Consider the following 23,881-nt stretch of genomic DNA (forward strand, 5'->3'; position numbering starts at 1 on the left):
TGCAGCCAATGCCCTCGTGCATGAGTCAGTGTGTTTGGTCCATGTGGGAGAGAGTAATCACTTTATAGGATTCTGGCATGTCAAAGGGCACAGGGAATTTGCAGCACTTTAGCTGACTGGGTAATGAGGTGAGGTGAGGTGAAATGGGGTTTAACGTCGCGTCCAAGATTGTTGCACTTATATAGCGACGTGCATGCACGTGTGTGTGTGTGTGGCTGCTTGTACTAGTCCGGACTGATGCCGATTTATATTGCTAGCACACTGAGATCCATGTCGCAGTTTAACATGAATACCCCACTCAGACACAGTATACTGACTCCGAGGCGACCAGTCCTTGTTTTAGCCCCTTAATGCCGAGCGCCAGACAGGTTACAACAAGTACCATCTTTTAACGTCTTTTGGTATGACGCGGCCGGGGATCGAACCCCGGACCTTCCGCTCTCTGGGCGGACGCTCCACCTCTAGGCCACGGCGGCGGTCAACAGTGAGTTGGGTTTATTCAGGGTGTTAATTTGTATCTAAAAGTTAAATTATGAATTGACTTCAATAACTTTATATGAATGATGGCGGATTTATGCAAAGCGTGCACACTGTTTTGTTCATGATTGTGACTCCATAAAGATAAACATCAAAGTGAAATCAATTCTTATAAATAAATACGTCAACAACAAAAACACAACAAGTTCACAGCTGCTTATATAATTATTAACACAAACAAACTGTTTACAAACAACATTAGGAAATCAGTAAAAATCGTTCAGCAACAATTATGCAACAAAAGCCCTTCCATACTATTTTCAGCCAATCAGGAAATAGTAGCCGTTTGTGGGCGTGGCCCAATTTGTTTTGGTTAATGGAAATAAACACAGACAAAACTGTTTAGTTAACCAATCAAATGCTGTTGAAACAATTTATTTACCAAGCTTAGAACACTAGTTCTGCTATTGCAAGGTATCTGCAAGCTAACATGGGATGAAAGCCCTTATGCATGATGCTGACAAACCAATGGCCATAATAAGGCAAAATGGGGTATTTGTACCACTGTCACAGGATCCAGGCACACGTAAGGGACATAACTCTGCATACATCTAACTGCAGTGCCTTAGAGCAATATAAACATAAAAAAACATCAAAATAACATGAACATATGTTCCTTATTTGCAAACTTTCTCAACAATAAAACCAGATAATTATTGACCTTTTCCAATTCATTGTTTTATTGTTTAATTCCAAACATTCACATGAAGGAAAGTGAATAATGTCAAACATACATGCATTAAGGTGCCTCTTGATATATATATATATATACATGCATTCATGACATCTATCATACAAGAGCTGGATGCAGTCATAACATGACATTTTTCTAAATTATTTACATGATCACATTCACAGGATAGTGGGAAATTAACAATACAAATGAACACTAAACAAATTTCTTTCAGTTTAATTTAATAAAGGAGAATTCAATCTCATTAAAATTACATATTTGTGCATGCTACCACAATGAAGTGTAGTGGTAGCGAGCATTATGATCTGATTTAAATGAGATTGAAAATTCTGCATATTTCACTTCCTAATTAAAATCTTTACTGAAACAAACAGACCTAAGTTCAGATTAATTTGAATAATATTACCAGTTATGGTTCAAAATTTTAAGACCATAGCCACAGAAGGGATTCTTTCCACTATGTCAATTTAATTAACCATACTATTTCATATTTGAAATAAAATAAACTTTCAGTTGAATAAATGGTTTACAATTGTCATAATTCAAATATTGGAAACGTGATTTAATGGAACAATTTCAAGGTTTAAAGTATGTGTTGAGTTGCTACATTTCACAGACACTGGTCACACGCAGATCAGGTTTGTGGCCTTATCTCGGCAGAAAGGGCAGATAACTCTGAATGTATGTCAATGATTTATCACTATGTTTTTCAATGAATAAGAAGCTTCCATTAATTTGCATTGTTTGTGTGACTATTTGACAAAAAGATCAAAACAAACTGTTAGGTGGCCTCAAAAAACAATGAATTAATATCCAAAACAAGCACAGGATGCATGGGACCAGTTCGAACTCAGAATTTCCACATACACTGACACCTGTGTTTAATGTTATAGATGAAATGTATCAGTCAGGTTACTCAACACGTACACAAGTAGCACTACATTACTGCACAATCAACATCTTAACCTAAAGCTGAGATGAAATAGTGTTTAACGTCGCATTCAAGATTATTGAACTGATATAGCGACATGCGTGGTGGCTGCTTGTACTAGTCCAGACTAATGCTGGATTTACTGTGCTGGCCCAGTGAGATACCATGCCACAGTTTAACATGGATACCCTACACAGACACAGTATACTGACTCCAAGTCAACAAGTCCTTGTTTTATCCAATCAATGCCGAGCACAAGGCAGGGTAACAACAATTACCATCTTTTAACATCTTTTGCGATATGACGCGTCCGGGGCAAACGCTCTATCGACTAGACCAAGGATGCGGTCTATTGAGATCGAAGTGGAAGTCAATGTTCTTCCCGCCATACAGTAAACAACATTAATGACGAACACGCTTACAACGAACTGATGGATATAATGCACTATTTCTTGGTCGTATATTTTTTCAAAAAAACAAATGGATATAAAGAATAAGCTTTTAATGAAATAATTGATATAGGGAAACTCACTTTGTGATCACACATGTCCTATGTCACCATCAATGCTTATGTTTATAACAAACTGTTCATCTCTGAGCTACTCATGTGTCACCATGCACAGCTCTTCAAAATGGCAATAAACAATTGAAGGCTAGATATTAACTGGATTAAGTACTGACACCCTGACCTCAATTTACACCCTCTATTAACAATAGTGAATCAAGGATTGCAAAGGCCTTTGAAGTGGATAAATTCTGTCTTTAAATGCGACGACTAGAAAGGAAATTCAGTCGAAATGTATATAACAAACTGCGGTTATAACAAACTATCACATCACAGGAACGATCTTTTTCACCGTAAAAACTTAAACACATAAACATGTCAGCTACAAAAATATTTACATGCCGAAACCATACTGAATCATTCCCAATCACATATGGGGGAGATCATGTGTTTGAGGATGAGTAACAATGAGATGAGTCTGTAAAATGATTGACAAGATGCACGATGTATTGTAGCATCTCTGAAAATACATCAACCAATGAAATCACTTTGTTTGACGCTACAAAAATATTTACATGCCGAAACCATACTGAATCATTCCCAATCACATATGGGGGAGATCATGTGTTTGAGGATGAGTAACAATGAGATGAGTCTGTAAAATGATTGACAAGATGCACGATGTATGGTAGCATCTCTGAAAATACATCAACCAATGAAATCACTTTGTTTGTCGGACAATGACAGCATGCCAACATGCAAACTATAAATCTATTTTGAAATCTGAAAAAACATGGCAGCAACTTCACTGTTCTGCAATTGCTTTGCATGCAGGAATGTTATGTAACATTTCCAACACTCATTTCCAACATACTGGTAGTTCATTCATGAATCTTGCTGCAAGGGAATACTCTTTAGTTTGGCAACTAGTAAAGAAATCCACTGCAAGAGTTTCATAGTAAATAATGTGCTTTTAAAAATGACTAAAAATATCTGTGAAGGACACAAAAACCTCTCTTAAATAAAATCAATTTTGTTTGTTGTTTAGTGCCACACTCAGCAATATTCCAGCTATATGACAGCAGTCTGTAAAAAATCGAGTCTGGACCAGACAATCCAGTGACTGACATCACGAGCATCGATCCTTGCAATTGGGATACAAATGCATCAACCAAGTCAGCGAGTTTGAACACATGATCCCGCCAGTCGCATTTTACGGCAAGCATGGGTTGCTGAAAACCTATTCTACTCCGGATTTTCACGGGTCCGTTAAAATCAATGATTGATATCACAAGTATAGTCACAGATGCATTATATAAAAGACACCACATAAATGCTTACTCTGTGATTACTTAGTATCACATTTACACGCCATACTTATCTCCCCTTACCACAAAATACTTGTCTCCCTTGTTAAAACACACAATACCTCCCTGTACACACCCTATGTATCTAACTGCACACACCCTGCTTATCTCCCTTTATATACAATACTTGTCTCCCTTTATATATAAGGATTACTAAGTCAAACATACCAAGGAAACTAAGGCAGATAGTTTGGATCCCAAGTCTTTGGATTGGTGGAGAGAATCATGTACGTCTTTGGAAAAGAATAACAGTACTCTTTAAGTACTTATAGACTTAAATACTTCAAGATTCAAGGACAATGTTCCATTGTTCAAGGATTAGTATTTCTGAGTTACTTAACCTAATAGTGTTATGCTAAAAAACACACTTCTTCCATGCAAAGAACAAACCAATTGGCAGAGAGTCTCTTCATTTGCCTAATACACTACAGTGAAGTCTTCAAAGCCATGCATTTTATCTGTGGCAGGCTAATCAAGAAAAAAATATCACTTCATAAAAAAATCGGAAATTCTTAAAGCCCTTATTTTCATATGGTCAGATGTTTCCTTTTTATTGGTCCTTTTCATCAGTGAAACACAAGTCAAAACAACAACAACATCATTACTTGCAGTATGAAACTTTCAATTTCAATATTGGGTCATGAGACCAAATCTTGGCCTGGCACGATAAATCTTTGGCAAAGATAAATCTGCAAATATTCAACTACTTCTGAAGTCTGTACATTCCTAGTTTGAACACCCAGAGTCTACACAGATTGTTTGTCGCTCTCCTTGTGTAAACCGAAACTTCCACTTCCTCAAGTAACCACAGGCAGGGGCCCCATTTGACGAATCCATCTGGATGCAACAACTACCATAGGCCTATGTTACTGTATGGAGTATGATCATCTTTGGGCCAAAATCGCTGTGGACAGTTTGAGTCTGTTTCCACTGCAAGCTGTCACACCAGGAACTGCTGACATGCTTCCGAGTATTCCCGAATTGTATCTACAGATACGGCTGCCACCCCGGGAAGAGCCTGCACAGATTGTTTGGGTCCCGTGCTTCCTGAATGAGGTTGTTCACCTGGCCCGACACACTCAGCTGGATGCCGTCTTCAATACCCTGCAGCTTCTGCTGTAACCGTAGCAACACTCGCTCAGCCATCTTGTTCACCTGCTCCTGACTTTCAACTACAACAGACAAAACCAACACATACAACATGTTCCCGAGGTAAGGGAGTTAACCCACTGTAAAAGTCCAGTTTCCACCCTTGCCCGTCAAGGCTGGAATTTCTTGGCTCGATTGTAGCGCCACCAGTGGCTATTATGAGTAATGTCCACCTCTCATATCACTTGCATTTGCTTTAACCAAAATGGTGGCGCCCAGTCAAAATGATCTGATTGATAATCCAAATCTATATTGTGATAAAACTGGTCTTACTTTTCGTGAAGTGCATCAAATCACGAGCACCTTAATCAAAAACATGAAAAGATTTGGAAAATATCAGTTGATGCAGTGTCAAATCCTGCAAATGACCAAAATCTGCACTGCAGTTTATGAACAGGATGTTGACTTCGTTACGTGATTTTGATTTGATTTTGAATTGACTCGTTTGTCCAGCCAATATTTAACTCCATAACTACAGCCTAGTTCGGTAAGGGTAGAAACTGGACTTTCATAGTCAGTTAACTCCCTTGTCTCGGGAAGATGCACATACAGGCACAAAGATATCACTAAGTGAGGGAGTTTCATGCCACTATGAGCAGTATCTCAGTTATATCCCGTCTTCTCAGCTTGATGGAGGAAAGCCCAAAGTAATGCAGGATTGAAACGTTTACCACAAAAGCAGTTTTCAGTAATTTTACTTATTTGGTAATGCCCCTTCCACCCAGCAAAGTTAATTCGTCTGTTTTTCATTTCAAATTACTACTGCCATCGACCATTGCAAGCGACATCATTGCCAGTTTTCGTAGAACTGAGTTCACATGTCATTTACATTTACAATTTACTCATCACATGTTTTCAAATCAAAAATGTAATATTAGTTCCAAGCTCCCTGTAGCGCACTTCAAGACAAGCAACACACATGCAATTTGATGCGTAAACTTGTAAAGGTATACTGTTTTAAAACAGATTGAATTTTTTTAGAATAGTTGACATTATCATCATTATGCCGTCATTTTAAAATCAAAATCAGAATTATTACGGCAAAATCATAATGGTTGGCACCTCTGGACAGTACTTAATCAGGATATAGAGAAACAGTTACGAGAACAACGGCTCTGCTTCAGATCTACCTTTTGTCTCGCAACTGTCGCTTTATATCCAAGCACACGCAGGAGTCCTCCATCAATTACATGTCACGGCATGTCAGTTAACTGTAGTCCCATGAAGATTCTGGGTCAATATTGGTCTTCAGCAACCCATGCTTGTCTTAAGAGGTGACTGACGGCATCAGGTGGTCAGACTCGCTGACTTGGTTGATGCATGTCATCGTATACCAATTGTGTAGATCGATGCTCACGTCGTCAATCACTGGAATGCCTCGATTATTTACAGACTGCCGTTATAACTGGAACATTGCTGAATGTGGCATTAAACAACAAACAAACAAACAGTTTACTGTAGGAGGAAAGCCAAAGTGAATCAGGTCAAAACCAAAAACTTTGGAGAAACCCACAAGCATGATCTCGGTACTCAGAAACCAAGGCAATAATCTGGCAAATATGGGATTCAAACACAATATCAACCCATATCAACTGCTATTCCTATCACCTGATCTCTCGGACTGATGTCCCATGTCAGTGGCGGCCATGTTGGCTGCGGTGGAGTTGAGGTCAGTGCTGTCCATGTCTCCAGCACCCCTCCGGTTCTGTATGTTGAGGGCCTGCTGGGGAGACAAGGACCAGGCGTACAGGGGGTCGTACAACAGCACCTGCAGGATCATCAACAGCGACTCCTGGTTGGTGTGCATCACCTCCATCATCTTCTCGCAACATCTGCAACAAAACAGTCAAGAAGAGAGTCAAGAAGGAAGGAAATGTCCATATTTCCTCTATGATCAGCCAATTTAGATCGGGTCTACTGGCAAGACTTTGAAGCATAAGCCACACCTCTAATACAGTCATGTAAGCTACAGCTAATGACTTCTCCCCATAACATATGAATACCATGAAGATTACTAAAGTAAGTTCCCTCCTCAACCCTTGCTTTATCTCTGTACGAAAAGAATAAGGGTCACGCCTTAATTGAGGGATGGACCCTAAAATGAGCATGGACTAACGGTAACAGTAAACTCAGGTTAAAGCACTGGCCCTAAGAGAGAAAATATATGAAGGTTTTTTATTCTTTTCAGAATATCTGACATGACTCTCCCTTCCAAACATCTTGAACAAATATGTTTGGGATCATGAAATATATTTATATACCGTACACATTAAAGGAAACTCTTCACTACAAAAATATGCCCCCCAAAATATTCATGATCAATACTTATTCAGTATAGCTTAGGTTCTTACATATGTAACAGGACAGGCTTTGGGCACTTTAGGACACCATGACTTTGCGTTGTGTTTCTTTTATTCAGAAGATATTAATGCCGAAAATACTAAAAAAGGTGTCTATGGTCCCTCTGTCTGTCCTTTACGACCTCAGTTCGTTGGATGTAGGGAGGTGATTCACAACAAAATATAATCAAGTTTCAACAGTTTATTACAGAAAAATAAACAAAACATAAAAAAACAACTGTAACAAAATATAAATACGAACTCAACAACAATTACAAATCAATCAATCCTATTCCTAACTAAAATTTACATTATTAACCCAAAAATCCTACTTACTTATACCCTCAAAATAAACTCAAAAGCAGCCTAAAGCAAACGAACAAACCCCTCACTAACCCACTTTAATCCCTACAGCATCCTTAACACAGTCTATGAAAACAAACCACCCTTCCAAACCTCCGAACACAATCGGTCAATGTAGCTACATCACATAGCTTACATTATTTCCTGATTAAATCCACCCGTCCAACACAGCTCTATAACAATTTACCCAGTAATTCTAAAGTTGCCACATAATTTAGATCTTTATTGCCTAAAATCACTAGGGATTGGGGAATTGTTTGTCCTCCGAACACGGTAATTGGTGTGGTCTCCCTCACCTGTAATGATCTTCCCGATTATGCAAGACAATGAGAGCATTCGCGCCAATCTCTTATATACTCGCAAGGACACGTAACCTCTGGGTCAACACGTCTAAACGGTGCAGCCACTGGCTAATCCAGTCTGTCACCAACCAATCGGAGCGCTCTTACCATGCAACCCACGACTGTAAACACTAAATCGGCATGCAGTCGACAACGCACGTGCCCGCACGTGGGGCAAGATCTGAAACGTGCTGTCCCATGCGAACTACATATCGGCAAGGAGCTATTAACCACGTAAATGCTACCATCTATCCTACATAATCAGAGGAAATTTCAATATTTCTACACATACCTAGCCATGCCTTCATGGCTTTGCATGCTGTAGTCAACATGCCTACCTCACTTTGATACGGAACAAAATATTGAATCTGGAAGAAAATATGTATATTCCCAAGAGAGCTGGTAACAATTGTTAAGTGCCATGATCATTTTCTACGAGGACATGGGACTGCCTCGGTGGTCTTGTGGTAGAGCCTTCACCTGGAGAGCGGAAGGTCCAGGGTTTGATCCCCGTTCGCATCATACCAAAATATGTAAAAAGATGGAACTTGTTGTTACCCTGTCTGACGCTCGGCATTAAGGAGCTAAAACAAGGACCGGTCGGCTCGGAGTCAGTATACTGTGTCTGAGTGGGGTATTCATGTTAAACTGCATGTTAAACTGTATCTTGGCGTGCTAGCACTATAAAATCGGCATCAGTCCGGACTAGTACAAGCAGCCACACACACGTGCATGCACGTCGTTATATAAATGCAATAATCTTGGACGCGACGTTAAACCCCATTTCACCTCACCTCACTAGGACATGGACAAAACACAATAGGAACAATGCCTTCATTGTTATCTCCCATTTTCTCCAGTGCCAATACTGTGTTTGTTTGTTTTTTGTTTAATGCTGCACTCAGCAAAATTCTAACTATATGATGGCAAACTGTAAAAAAACTATCAACCACGTCACCGAGCCTGACTACCTGAGCGATGTAGTCGCCTCTTACGACAAGCACAGATTGCTAGGGACCATCTACCCCATGTTCCCCATGGGGTCAACACAGTGACCTGATTGGCTGACTGACCTTCTGAAGATGCCCTCCACGCCAGTGATGCCCATGCCGTCCACGATGTCCCTGGTCAGGCGGAATGGGACTGTCTCAGGGGTGGGCAGTATCTTACCCTGCTCAAATGCAATCCCTGTAAAATGTGACAAATAAGAATACAAACAATCTAAAACCCAGCGATAGAAACTGACATTTCTAGTTCATTAGTCCTAAAACTGGCAACATATAGCCAAACCTTTAATAGTGGCAAATTTCTACTAGTTCTTGTGATACCTTAAGTATTGGGCAGTTTGTCAAGGACTATAGGACTAGTTCAAATTTCTAATGCTGGTAAACTTCTTTCAACATTAATGATTTAACACATTTTCATCATGACACCTCGGGGGGGGGGAGGGGATTTTTATCCCAAAAGACAAATTGTTGCCAAAATTGTTTCAAAAAAATATTTATGCATCAGGCTGTTGCCAAAATGAAATTGTCAGCCACAAAAAAAAAGATTTTTGCTTAATGTTTTTTGTCCAAAAAATATTCAGGCTCATAGTTTTATTTAATTAACATATCTTGTTTGGCAGCTGTAACTGAAAATATATTGAGTTTCAAGACAAAATCCCAGACGCCCGCTTCCAGAGATATCCAATGGTAGGTCCCTCAAGATGACGAGACATATACATGACAACCTTCCAAAGTGGATACCTTAACCACTAAGCAGTTTCAATTGGAGCATAAGACCAGCGTCAGTATGAAGTGCACTCGCAATGTCAATACTCACCAAGGTCAATATGGATGAGTTCTGCGGAGTTACAGTCAATGAGGATGTTCATGACGTGACGGTCGCCCAAACCGAGAATGTAGCCCACTGCAAGATCAAAGGTAGAGTTGAATGTTTGGGGCTATGTACCGTGTGGTCTGCATGACATTATGCCTTGAAATCTCAGGCAGAATAGGATTCTTTTATTATGTTTGAAAAGTAGCAAAGTAGTACTCCCTATGAATCTGAGAAAGTTAACACGCTGAATGGGCAGACAGACCTATGGAGTTGGTGGCCACGCTCCTGGTATAAGCCAGCCTCTTCTCAAACCATGTGGCAGGGTCTGAGAAGTTCTCCATGAAGAAGTGGCGGAACACTGGCTTGAACTTCTGACACACCTCCCTGTAGGCCTTCAGCTTGTTCCGGACATCTGCTGGGTCACGCACTCCCTGCACACAAGCAAAAACATTCAGCAAATACTGGACACAAACACATTTCATATTACATGTATGTAGAAAAAAACCATGGGTAACGCTTACATATCACAAGCCCAAATTGTTCATTGGGGCATTTATATGCATCCGGTAATCTGATGTGATGTGGTATCATTGTGCCCTCATTTATATTGATAAATATGCTTCTTGCATCCCAGTGTTGATGTTCAGACTGTACTTTCAAAGTGTACCCTGACTGGAATGGTTTCCACAGCAACTGCCTGCCTACAGTCAGAGACTGCAATATCATGGTACTCTTGACAAGATGGTTACGCGAGTGAATGTTGTTTGATGGCAAAATCAGCAATATAGCGTAGATGTTTACAATAAGAAGAGAGTTACAGAGCCTCATCCTGAGTTTCGCTGGCTCAGATCAATTACTGGGGACCTATCTAACCCAGGATAAGTTGTGACTATCTTACGGAAAGAAGCTTCCAGCAGTCACAGGCTGTCATTGAGACCTACATCCTAACAGAATGGTTGTTTGTTTGTTGTTTAATGCCGCACTCAGCAATTTACCAGCTATATGACGGCGGTCTGTCAATAATCGAGTCTGGACCAGACAATCCAGTGATTGACATCATGAGCATCAATCAAGGCAATTGGGACACAATGACATGCATCAACCAAGTCAGTGAGTCTGACCATCTGATCCCGTTAGTCACCTCTTACGACAAGCATAGTCACCTTTTACGGCAAGCATGGGTTGCTGAAGACCTATTCTACCTCTGATCTTCACAGGTCTACAGAATTGTTTTAGGGGCCGACCATTTAATATTCTGGGGGCTGGGATTTACAGGATCTTTGAACAGTAAGAAAATTATCTTCTATGAAAGGGGCAGCTAAACAACTGTTGGGGACCCACAATAGTATGGTACACAATATTATAGTGGTAGTTCATTTTAATGGATTGTAATGGCACACGCTTACTAACCAAGTAAATATAACATGCGCAATATGTTCCTTGTTCTTTGTTAAACTTTTATGACACATTAATGATGATCGATCGATGCAGATTGTCTTTACGGAGTTCCTTAAACAAAGTATCTTTCATTAGAGTCTCATGGGCAGGCAACTCTATATTATTGCGGTATCACTATTTTGTGGAATATGTGGATTACATCACTTCCTGTTTTGATTATGCATAATCAGTATGCATACGAACTAGGTTGGATCAAGTGACATCATCCAAATAAATGGGTTCTTTTCTAACATAGGGAGGGGAAGTCCCACTTCAAAAACATTCTAGAAACGATCATGAAAAAGTTACTTACAAGTAACCGTGTCATACCGCAACGAGACCTGTATTCAATCAAGCAACGAAATATGCTTAGATTTGCAAAAGTAAACAGCTGACTGGGGATGTGGATTACGAGATTTACCGATACCGCAATAATATAGAGTCATACTATACATTACTTTTAGAACATCTAGCATGTCCACTGAATGATTTATATGTTGCAAAACAGGATACAAATTATTTGATTCCAGCATTTTCGGCAAGAGATTATATATTTTTATAATAATCCCTGGCCCCAGGACACTGAAGGGTCTGCCCCTACATATAAAAGGACCTGGTAACTATCTTACAGAGAGTAGCTTCCGGCAATCGAGGGCTGTGATGTCGTGGGGTCGGTACTTGGGATGGGCCCCTTTGGAACCGATGAGATACTCCCCCAGTGGCTGGGTCCCCTCACACCACTCCAGAACGCCACTCCGCTGGGACAGGGGCACAACCTGCACACACAAACATGAAATGTCTCAACTCTCTGTGATGTGAAGCTGAGATATTAACAGACAAACATGAAACGTCTCAACTCTCTGAAATGTGAAGCTGAGATATTAACAGACAAACATGAAACGTCTCAACTCTCTGAAATGTGAAGCTGAGATATTAACACAGAAACATGAAACGTCTCAACTCTCTGAAATGTGAAGCTGAGATATTAACAGACAAACATGAAACGTCTCAACTCTCTGTGATGTGAAGCTGAGATATTAACAGACAAACATGAAACGTCTCAACTCTCTGAAATGTGAAGCTGAGATATTAACACAGAAACATGAAACGTCTCAACTCTCTGAAATGTGTAGCTAAGATACTAACATTTACTAAACATTTATTTCATATCACCCTACAACCTAACATCTGCTCATTTATACAGGAAAGTCATATGTATAGGAATCGAGGGGAAGCAGTTTACCTTGTACATCCTGATTCTGAGGCAACGCTTCTTGGTCTCAGGGTTCTTCTTGAGGAGGCTGTTGACCATCCCGAACACCTGCTGCATTACTGCATCCTGACGCAGGTCGTCGCGGCCCTGGCAGACACCCAGTGTAACAGTCATATATTCATATTAGACACAGACCATATAACAGTCACATCCTGGCGCAGACTGTACAACAATCACATCATTCACATCAGACACAGACCATACAACAATCACATCACTCAAATCAGTCACAGACCATACAACAATCACATCATTCAAATCAGACACAGACCATATAACAATCACATCACTCAAATCAGACACAGACCATACAACAATCACATCATTCAAATCAGACACAGACCATATAACAATCACATCACTCAAATCAGACACAGACCATACAACAATCACATCATTCAAATCAGACACAGACCATACAACAATCACATCATTCAAATCAGACACAGACCGTACAACAATCACATCATTCAAATCAGACACAGACCATACAACAATCACATAATTCAAATCAGACACAGACCATACAACAATCACATCATTCAAATCAGATACAGACCATACAACAATCACATCATTCAAATCAGACACAGACCATACAACAATCACATCATTCAAATCAGACACAGACCATATAACAATCAAATCACTCAAATCAGACACAGACCATACAACAATCACATCATTCAAATCAGACACAGACCATACAACAATCACATCATTCAAATCAGACACAGACCATACAACAATCACATCATTCAAATCAGACACAGACCATACAACAATCACATAATTCAAATCAGACACAGACCATACAACAATCACATCATTCAAATCAGATACAGACCATACAACAATCACATCATTCAAATCAGACACAGACCGTACAACAATCACATCATTCAAATCAGACACAGACCATACAATAATCACATAACTCAAATCAGACACAGACCGTACAACAATCACATCATTCAAATCAGACACAGACCATACAACAATCACATCATTCAAATCAGACACAGACCATACAACAATCACATCATTCAAATCAGACACAGACCGTACAACAATCACATCATTCAAATCAGACACAGACCGTACAACAATCACATCATTCAAATCAGACACAGACCATACAACAATCACATCATTCAAATCAGACACAGACCATACAACAATCACATCATTCAAATCACACACAGACCATATAACAATCACATCATTCAAATCAGACACAGACCATATAACAATCACATCATTCAAATCAGACACAGACCATATAACAATCACATCACTCCAATCAGACACAGACCATATAACAATCACATCATTCAAATCAGACACAGACCATACAACAATCACATCACTCAAATCAGACACAGACCATACAACAATCACATCATTCAAATCAGACACAGACCATACAACAATCACATCATTCAAATCAGACACAGACCATATAACAATCACATCATTCAAATCAGATACAGACCATACAACAATCACATCACTCCAATCAGACACAGACCATATAACAATCACATCATTCAAATCAGACACAGACCATACAACAATCACATCACTCCAATCAGATACAGACCATATAACAATCACATCATTCAAATCAGACACAGACCATATAACAATCACATCATTCAAATCAGACACAGACCATACAACAATCACATCACTCCAATCAGACACAGACCATATAACAATCACATCATTCAAATCAGACACAGACCATACAACAATCACATCATTCAAATCAGACACAGACCATACAACAATCACATCACTCCAATCAGACACAGACCGTATAACAATCACATCACTCAAATCAACTGTAGTGGGTATGGCACATAGGGAATAGCCATGGCATCTGTCCTGCCCAGGTAAACATGGGGATTATTGGTTTGTTAGTTTGTTTGTTGTTTAACACCGCACTTAGCAATATTCCAGCTATATGATGGCGGTCTGAAAATAATCGAGTATGGACCAGACATTCCAGTGATTGACATCATGAGCATTGATCTACGCAATTGGGATACAATGACATACATGTACCAAGTCAGCAAGCCTGACCACCCAACCCCGTTAGACAAGCATAGTCGCCTTTTACAGCAAGCATGGGTTGCTGAAGACATATTCTAACCCAGATCTTCCTGGGTCACTACACCTACCTTGACGAGCTGCCGTCGCTCTATGCCGTCCGAGCCAATGATGGTAATGATCTTGGGCAGGTTAATCCCTCCAGCCAGTCGGAAGGTGTTGCCGAACCCTCCCACACTCACGATGTCTCTGTATTCCCCAGCTGGGTCAACCTGCCACAGGCACATCAGTTCAGAAGATAACATGTTTACAAACTTGTGATTGTCACTTGAATAATGCGTTTGAGTGTGTGAATGCGGTTTAATGTTGCATTCCGCAATATCCCAGCTATATGACAGCAGTTATTAATCGAAGTAAAACAGACAAATCAGTGGTTGATGTCATGAGCAATGTCCCATCCTGTCTGGATATGATGACATCCAATGAAAAGGTGACACAGCTTTATATTTTAAAAATAGTATAATTTTGGATATTATTTAGGGACTGGTCATTCATAATAAGGTAGGAAAGATGAGGGGTCATGAAAAACTGTTACATGTATTTGGTGGGGGGTCATGTAAAAATGAAAAAAACGTTACATGTATTGGGATGGGTGGGGAGTGGGTTGTCATGAAACAATGAAAAAATGATCCGTGTATTTGCGGGGGGCGTGAATAAATGTAACATAAAATGGGAGGAGGCTGCAAAGTTGGTTACAGTCCGAATACCAATCTCATCTCAAGTGAATCCACACGACCCTGACCTTGGCCTCCAGTGTAGGTAGAGCAACATCATAGAGGCTCTTCATCTTCGCCAACATCAGGGAGGAGGGGAGAGGTATGGGCTCTGAAAGGGTGAGTTAGTTGGGATAAGAGTATTTAACAGTATTGCAGTTACATGTCATGTCAGCCTGATGTGGGAGGAAATCCCAAACTGACTTCATGTAGTTGACTATGTTCTGGTACTGGGTGAGCGAGTGAAGGCGTGCATGCATGAGTGAGTATGGTTTAATGCCACTTTTAGCAATATTCCAGCAATATCACGGAATGGGCTTCACAAATTGTACCCATGTGAGGAATCAAACCCGAGTCTTCAGCTTGACAAGCAAACGCTTTAACCACTAGGCTACCGCACCGCCCCTTATGGTTTCGGAATGTGTCAATGTGCATTGTATACTTATAAAACTTTTTTTCCCCAAAATAAACTAAGCTATCTGCTAATAAACATAAGTCATTACTATCCACAAACCAAATACATGCGAGGCAAATTTCACTTTAAATTACAAAAATATTGAGAATATCAAGATTCACATTTACAAAAAGATTTAATTTATCCTTCCAATAAGCAATGATATTTTCAAATGAGTAAAATAGTCCAGATTTACTTCCATAAAACAAGGCATAACTAATCTCTTCAGCAGAACCACACGCCAGAATCAGTCAGCAATATTCCAGCCACATCACAATCGCCTGTTAATAATCAGCAATAGTCAAGCCACATCACAATAGCCTGTTAACAATCAGCAATGTTCCAGCCACATCACAATAGCCTGTTAACAATCAGCAATATTCCAGCCACATCACAATAGCCTGTTAATAATCAGCAATAGTCAAGCCACATCACAATAGCCTGTTAACAATCAGCAATGTTCCAGCCACATCACAATAGCCTGTTAACAATCAGCAATATTCAAGCCACATCACAATAGCCTGTTAACAATCAGCAATATTCCAGCCACATCACAATAGCCTGTTAACAATCAGCAATATTCCAGCCACATCACAATAGCCTGTTAACAATCAGCAATAGTCAAGCCACATCACAATAGCCTGTTAACAATCAGCAATATTCCAGCCACATCACAATAGCCTGTTAACAATCAGCAATATTCCAGCCACATCACAATAGCCTGTTAACAATCAGCAATATTCCAGCCACATCACAGTAGCCTGTTAACAATCAGCAATATTCCAGCCACATCACAATAGCCTGTTAACAATCAGCAATATTCAAGCCACATCACAATAGCCTGTTAACAATCAGCAATATTCAAGCCACATCACAATAGCCTGTTAACAATCAGCAATATTCCAGCCACATCACAATAGCCTGTTAACAATCAGCAATATTCCAGCCACATCACAATAGCCTGTTAACAATCAGCAATATTCCAGCCACATCACAGTAGCCTGTTAACAATCAGCAATATTCCAGCCACATCACAATAGCCTGTTAACAATCAGCAATATTCCAGCCACATCACAATAGCCTGTTAACAATCAGCAATATTCCAGCCACATCACAATAGCCTGTTAACAATCAGCAATATTCCAGCCACATCACAATAGCCTGTTAACAATCAGCAATATCCCAGCCACATCACAATAGCCTGTTAACAATCAGCAATATTCCAGCCACATCACAGTAGCCTGTTAACAATCAGCAATATTCCAGCCACATCACAATAGCCTGTTAACAATCAGCAATATTCCAGCCACATCACAATAGCCTGTTAACCATCAACAATATTCCAGCCACATCACAATAGCCTGTTAACAATCCAGCCAGTGGTTGACAGCATGAAGAGCATTAGAAATTGGCACTAGTCCTATAGTCCTTGCCAAACTGCCCAATGGTTAAGGTATGATAAGGACCAGTAGACATTTGCCATTTTTAAGGGTTTTGCTCTATGTTATCATGATAAGGATTAGAGGGCTAAAAGTGCCAGTTTCTACTGCTGAACGAACTACAATCCATGTTGTCAGCGTACAATGACACACAATCAGCCAGGTCACACATTGTAACAACCCTGGCTCATTAGCTGGACCTCATAATAAGTTTGGGATACTTGGTACCAATCCTGCCACTGAATGCACATGACACACCTACTGTTTGTTTGTTTATTTGTTTATTTGTTTGCTGTTTAAAACTGCACTCAGCAATATTTCAGCTATATGACGGTGGTCTGTAAAAAATAGGACCAGGCAATCCAGAGATTGACATCATGAGCATCGATCCACGCAATTGGGATACAATGACATGCACCAACCAAGTCACTGAGCCTGATCACCTGATCTCGTTATTTCGACAACAAGGTCACCTATTCTAACCTGAATCTTCACAGGCAGACACACCTACTGAAGCAATATATTCAGAACTTGCTGACTCACTTTTCTCTGTCTTATACTTTTCCACGTTGGTGTTGGCCAGCTCGATGTAGGCTACCGACAACACCTCCATGTGGCGCACTATCTGTGACACTTTCCCGTTCTCCTTCAGGGTGTCGATCATGTTCTTGGCAGCCTGTACACGGTCCTGCAACACACATGGAACACAGGGTAGGAACTAGCAATACTAGAACTAAAAAACCTCAAGTGATGTCATCCGATTGTTGTCCAGTTGGGTTATATCCCATAGAAACACTTCCCCTTGGGTTTTTATGATATTTAAACCCCTTATCCTTGGGGCTGATGCCCCTCGGTTTTATCCTGTGTATGCGGGTTTAAAATGTCTCCACCTCCTCCAAACATTCCTGTACACAGCCCACATCACTCCCACCACCTCCTGGCAATCCTGCACACAGGCCACATCACTCCCACCACCTCCTGGCAATCCTGTACACAGCCCACATCACTCCCACCACCTCCTGGCAATCCTGTACACAGCCCACATCACTCCCACCACCTCCTGGCAATCCTGTACACAGCCCACATCACTCCCACCTCCTCCTGGCAATCCTGTACACAGCCCACATCACTCCCAACTCCTCCTGGCAATCCTGTACACAGCCCGCATCACTCACACCTCCTCCAGGCAATCCTGTACACATGTCCACATCACTCCCACCTCCTCCAATCATTCCTGTACACAGCCCACATCACTGCCACCTCCTCCTGGCATTCCTGTACACAGCCCACATTACTCCCACCTCCTCCTGGCAATCCTGTACACAGCCCACATCACTGCCACCTCCTCCTGACAATCCTGTACACAGCCCACATCACTCACCTCCTCCTGACAATCCTGTACACATGTCCACATCACTCCCATCTCCCCCTGGCAATCCTGTACACATGCCCACATCACTCCCACCTCCTCCTGGCAATCCTGTACACAGCCCACATCACTCCCATCTCCCCCTGGCAATCCTGTACACAGCCAACATCACTCACCTCCTCCTGACAATCCTGTACACAGCCCACATATCTCCCACCTCCTCCTGGCAATCCTGTACACAGCCCACATATCTCCCATCTCCCCCTGGCAATCCTGTACACAGCCCACATCACTTCCAACTCCTCCTGGCAATCCTGTACACAGCCCACATCACTCCCATCTCCCCCTGGCAATCCTGTACACAGCCCACATCACTCCCATCTCCCCTGGCAATCCTGTACACAGCCCACATCACTCACCTCCTCCTGACAATCCTGTACACAGCCCACATATCTCCCATCTCCCCCTGGCAATCCTGTACACATGCCCACATCACTCACCTCCTCCTGACAATCCTGTACACAGCCCACATCACTCCCACCTCCTCCTGACAATCCTGTACACAGCCCACATCACTGCCACCTCCTCCTGGCAATCCTGTACACATGTCCACATCACTCCCATCTCCTCTAAACATTCCTGTACACAGACCACATCACTGCCACCTCCTCTAAACATTCCTGTTCACAGGACACATCACTCCCATCTCCTCTAAACATTCCTGTACACATGTCCACATCACTCCCACCTCCTCTAAACATTCCTGTTCAAAGGACACATCACTCCCATCTCCTCTAAACATTCCTGTACACAGACCTCATCACTCCCACCTCCTCCTGGCAATCCTGTACACATGTCCACATCACACCTACCTCCTCCAGCTGCTGTGCGTCAGACACGGTCCTGCCGAGTTGTCCCGCCCTGCTTCGTCCTGCCCGGGCCTGTGTGAGCAGCTCCATGTCCTTGTTGGCGTGGGCCAGGGCCATGATCACGGACACCGCATGGTGTGGGTGGTCCACAGCGGCAGTCTCCAGGATCTACACAACACCACTTGATACATATGTTATGTTTACAGCAGAAACAACGGTCACACAGATGTTGTTTTACGCCAGTTGGCAACGTTTCAGCTATATCACAGAGGCTAGCAGATAACTGACTTAGGTCAGGCAAACCAATGACTGAGACCATATCATCCTCACTATGTTTTTATGAACAAAACCAAATTTACAGATTGGGATCAAACCCAGACCATTTGCATGAGCAATGAAAGCACTACCCAGTTGGCGACACAACCAGATCATGTGAAGTGAAGCGGAGGCAGAATAAATAACAGTGTTATCTTTCAAAACATTTCTAAAAACAACAAATTCTGCTTTCTCATTAGAGCAAATATTTTGGTATGAAATTTTGACATATAACAAAATATATGTTGACATGAGATAAATCTGTTACCTTGGCGAGCGTGGGCTGGAAGAGGGAACAGTGAGTCTCCTTTACACTCATCCTGGCGGCCAGTTGGTACATCAGGGGCAGAAACTTGTACGACTTGATGGCGTCGATGTTGCTCTGAAACACGAGAGTCATGAGATAGTGATGGTGTCATGGATCACGGACTACAGAAGGGACAAAGGCAGTGGCATGTTAGAACAACTAGTACAGATTGATAGCATGGATGTGGCTCTGGACACACAAGATTCAGATGAAAGTTGAAAGGGCTGAGAAGTGAGCTCTGGAAAAAGAATCACAAAATAGTGACAGGATCATTGTTCATGAGTGAGTGGGGTTACAAGCAATGTTAGAAATAAGCAAATGCCAGGCTACAGAAGCTGCAGGCCCTGACTAAACTCTTCAGGCACTCATTTAGACAACTGCAGCTTATTGTGACCAACAAATTGATACATAAGAAGAACTACCTACCATAGGCCCACTGGAGGCATTTATTTCAAACACTGGTTACAAAAGTTTAATACAATATAGTCTGGGATCAGAAATTTTGCAGCAGTATTCAATTGTCTGATCAGATGTGGCAGGCAAATCAGCATTGTAAAGTAGCCCTGTTTCAACGGATTCCTCACAATGGTGCAAATTAAAATAGAGAAAGAAGGAATGTTGTTGCCAGTAAAATCTGGGCCAAGCAAACCAGTGTGACAGCCATCAGCCCAGTCACTCACCATAACCCCCTGGCCTTCTGGCACAGCTCCAGATAACTTTTTGAGCAACTGGGTTTTTACTCTAGGGTTTCTATTTTAATTGGGTTATTACATTTTTCATTGGGTAACAATATTTTTTCACTCATCTATTCATCACTCTATGGGTATTTCCCCAAAGAGTGAACATTTTAACATTTAACAAGTATTTGTCACAGAGTGACGAAATATCCCCCGCCTGTACACCATAGTACCAAATATGAAGACAATCCAGCGATTAGTTCTTGAGATATTGTGGCAACACCGTTTTCCAACTCCAAAAACAGATTTGCCTGCTGTGACCTTGAAAATGGGGTCAAGGTCACCAAATCTGACAGGTGTATGCGGTGTCTGTATATACACTATAGTTCAAAATATGAAGACAATCCAGCAATTAGTTCTTGAGATATCGCGGCAACACCGTTTTCCAACTCCAAAAGCAGATTTGCCTGCTGTGACCTTGAAAATGGGATCAAGGTCACCAAAACCGACTGGTGTCTGCGGAGTCTGTATATACACCATAGTTCCAAATATGAAGACAATCCAGTGTTTAGTTCTTGAGATATCGCGGCAACAAACAGGTGGGACGTACGGACGGGGGATAATAAAAAATGAAATAATGTTTTAGATGTATATAACAATGACAACTCTTCTAAATATATAGGCTTGAGTCGGAAAGTAGATTAGCTCGTAATTGTGTTTCGGAAATTAGCTCCTTTGTACGCATGCTGAAAAAACTTCATTGGGTATTTACGTGTGCTGTTTTGTTGAATTTTCCTATTCGGAATATTCTATAAGTAATACGGTACCACTGTTATACCGAGGCTGTTGTCTCTCACAACTGCTGCTATAGCGAAATCTACCACAGAGATCTCAATTACCTCATGCAGCATGTGCGTAGCCACCTAGCTGCCATGTGACACCCTTCACTCTTGTCTCCTGCGAGAGCAAGTGCTCGGGGGACGGACGGGCGGGCAGCAGCCCAGTGGTAATGTATTACTTATAGAATATTCCGAATAGGAAAATTCTACAAATTACATTAAGTAATACGTTACCACTGTTATACCGAGGCTGACTACCACAGTAGGCGGTGGGGAGCACCTACAACCCGAATCCTGACTGCTAGCGTTCCTTCCGACCAGCGGAAGTAAACACCAAGGCGGAAGCACTTGATGCGCATGCACCTAGCTAGGCTTTACCCTATAGGAATACCAAAGCACTGTCAAGCGCATACCGTAAGGCTCAATCGTCATTGCCAAAACGATTGGTGACTCCAAACGGCTGAGCGGATGAGAACACTGTATCGGCGTGAGCTAAATCTTAGATCAGGTTAAACAGTCGAAAAGAGGGAAATTAATTTCATTCAGACCGTATATCCCAGAGCAAGCCTACTTAAAGTATGCATTAGGCGCGTGACCTAATTCCAGTATTTGTAAGCATGTATCACAAGGTTGGAATACACGACAGACAATTAAATGCATAATTGTCAAGATACAAATAAGGACAAAACACACAAAAAGCCGCCTCACCTGTGGTGTGAGTGCGCTGGTTTGCAGGACCCACACTCCTGTACCCACGGCGTGGGAACATTGGAGACGACCCAGATTGACCACCGTGCAAGGACTGACGACTGCGGAGTTTGGAATTGCGCTGGACAAACCCCCTAGATGACCGCTTGTGCCGCGATCAGCGGCCCAAGACGGTGCACCCCCTCCACGTGTTCATCAGAAACCTTTCTGAGGTAATGATTGGCAAAAACCGAGTCAGAACGCCAGTAACAACCTCGTAATATTCTGTGAACAGTGATATTCGAGTGTAGGGCAAATGTTGCCGCTAGCGCCCTGATCTCGTGCGGGTTTGACCCCGCCACCAGTAACCCCCGAGACCGGTACACCAGATTGATGACAGAACGAAGCCACAACGCAATCGAGTTGCGAGTTATGTCAACCGTACGATTAGGGTTACACGAAATGAACAGACGGTCACGCCCTTGTCTACGTTCATTCGAAGCCTTAAGATAATACTTAAGGGCCCTAACCGGACACAGCGCTCTGTCCTCAGTATCAGCAGGATGTAAGATTTCTTTGAGTGATCTTACAGTGAATTCTCTCTCCGTTTGCCCGACTCTCTGATTCTTGGCGACGAAGCCCATGAGCAGGCCCAGGCGGACCGCTCCTTCGTCACCCCTATCGAATCGTACCTCGGCGACATCGAGTGCATGAATTTCGGATACACGTGCCGCCGTGGCAAAGGAGAGGAGAAATGCTGTTTTCCAAGTCACATGCCGGAACGAAGCACTATGCAAGGGTTCATACGGAGCTTCCGTAAGTGATTGCAACACTAGGGAAAGATCCCAGGCCGGTGCCCGAAGGCGGCCCTTCTTAAGATCGTGCTGTTTGAAACCCTTGATAATACCCCGTATCACCGGCTCTTTGGAGAGACCCATAGCAACGTCCCGTACCGTAGCAACGGACGAGACATAGTTGGCAATGGAACCCCCGGAGAGTTTCCGGGTCTCTCGCCATCGAGACATGAAACGAGCAATATCCTGCACAGATACCTTATCTGGCGAATGAATGTGATGTTTACAACACCACTTCGTGAAAATAACCCAATGTGCATTATACACCTCCTGGGTAGAATCACGATGCATACTAACGTATGCCTGAGACGCCCGGCGAGAAAAACCTTTACTCCTCAGACGCTCGGTGACAACATCCACGCGTGCAGATTGAACTGCCCTGCGTTTGGATGAAGCTGACGGGTGTGAGGGTGGATCAAGAGATCCGGTCTCACAGGCAGTGGAAGTGGCGACTGCGTGACCTGGGTCAGCAAGTCGGGGTACCAC

At 42.0% G+C, this 23,881-nt stretch overlaps 1 protein-coding gene across 3 annotated transcripts in view; it reads right to left on the reverse strand.

Annotated features, from left to right (window-relative positions):
* Positions 1-3,839: 3,839 nt before the first annotated feature.
* Positions 3,840-23,881, reverse strand: part of LOC124147693 (serine-protein kinase ATM-like) — a 111,326-nt gene continuing 91,284 nt past the window's right edge. For all 3 annotated transcript variants that reach the window (XM_048380700.1, XM_048380701.1, XM_048380699.1), the window contains exons 48-59: positions 20,300-20,413; positions 19,720-19,884; positions 18,022-18,166; positions 15,615-15,697; positions 14,944-15,084; positions 12,728-12,844; positions 12,114-12,260; positions 10,310-10,478; positions 10,051-10,137; positions 9,300-9,414; positions 6,792-7,015; positions 3,840-5,206 (exon numbers count right to left, since the gene is read on the reverse strand). In XM_048380700.1, coding sequence (XP_048236657.1) covers positions 5,022-5,206; positions 6,792-7,015; positions 9,300-9,414; positions 10,051-10,137; positions 10,310-10,478; positions 12,114-12,260; positions 12,728-12,844; positions 14,944-15,084; positions 15,615-15,697; positions 18,022-18,166; positions 19,720-19,884; positions 20,300-20,413 — 1,692 coding nt within the window. In that variant the 3' untranslated portion in view covers positions 3,840-5,021. The remainder of the gene's footprint in view (positions 5,207-6,791; positions 7,016-9,299; positions 9,415-10,050; positions 10,138-10,309; positions 10,479-12,113; positions 12,261-12,727; positions 12,845-14,943; positions 15,085-15,614; positions 15,698-18,021; positions 18,167-19,719; positions 19,885-20,299; positions 20,414-23,881) is intronic.

Source organism: Haliotis rufescens, unplaced genomic scaffold (genome assembly GCF_023055435.1).
Source record: "Haliotis rufescens isolate VD_foot unplaced genomic scaffold, xgHalRufe1.0.p SCAF_32, whole genome shotgun sequence".
Classification (NCBI taxonomy): Eukaryota; Metazoa; Mollusca; class Gastropoda; order Lepetellida; family Haliotidae; genus Haliotis; species Haliotis rufescens.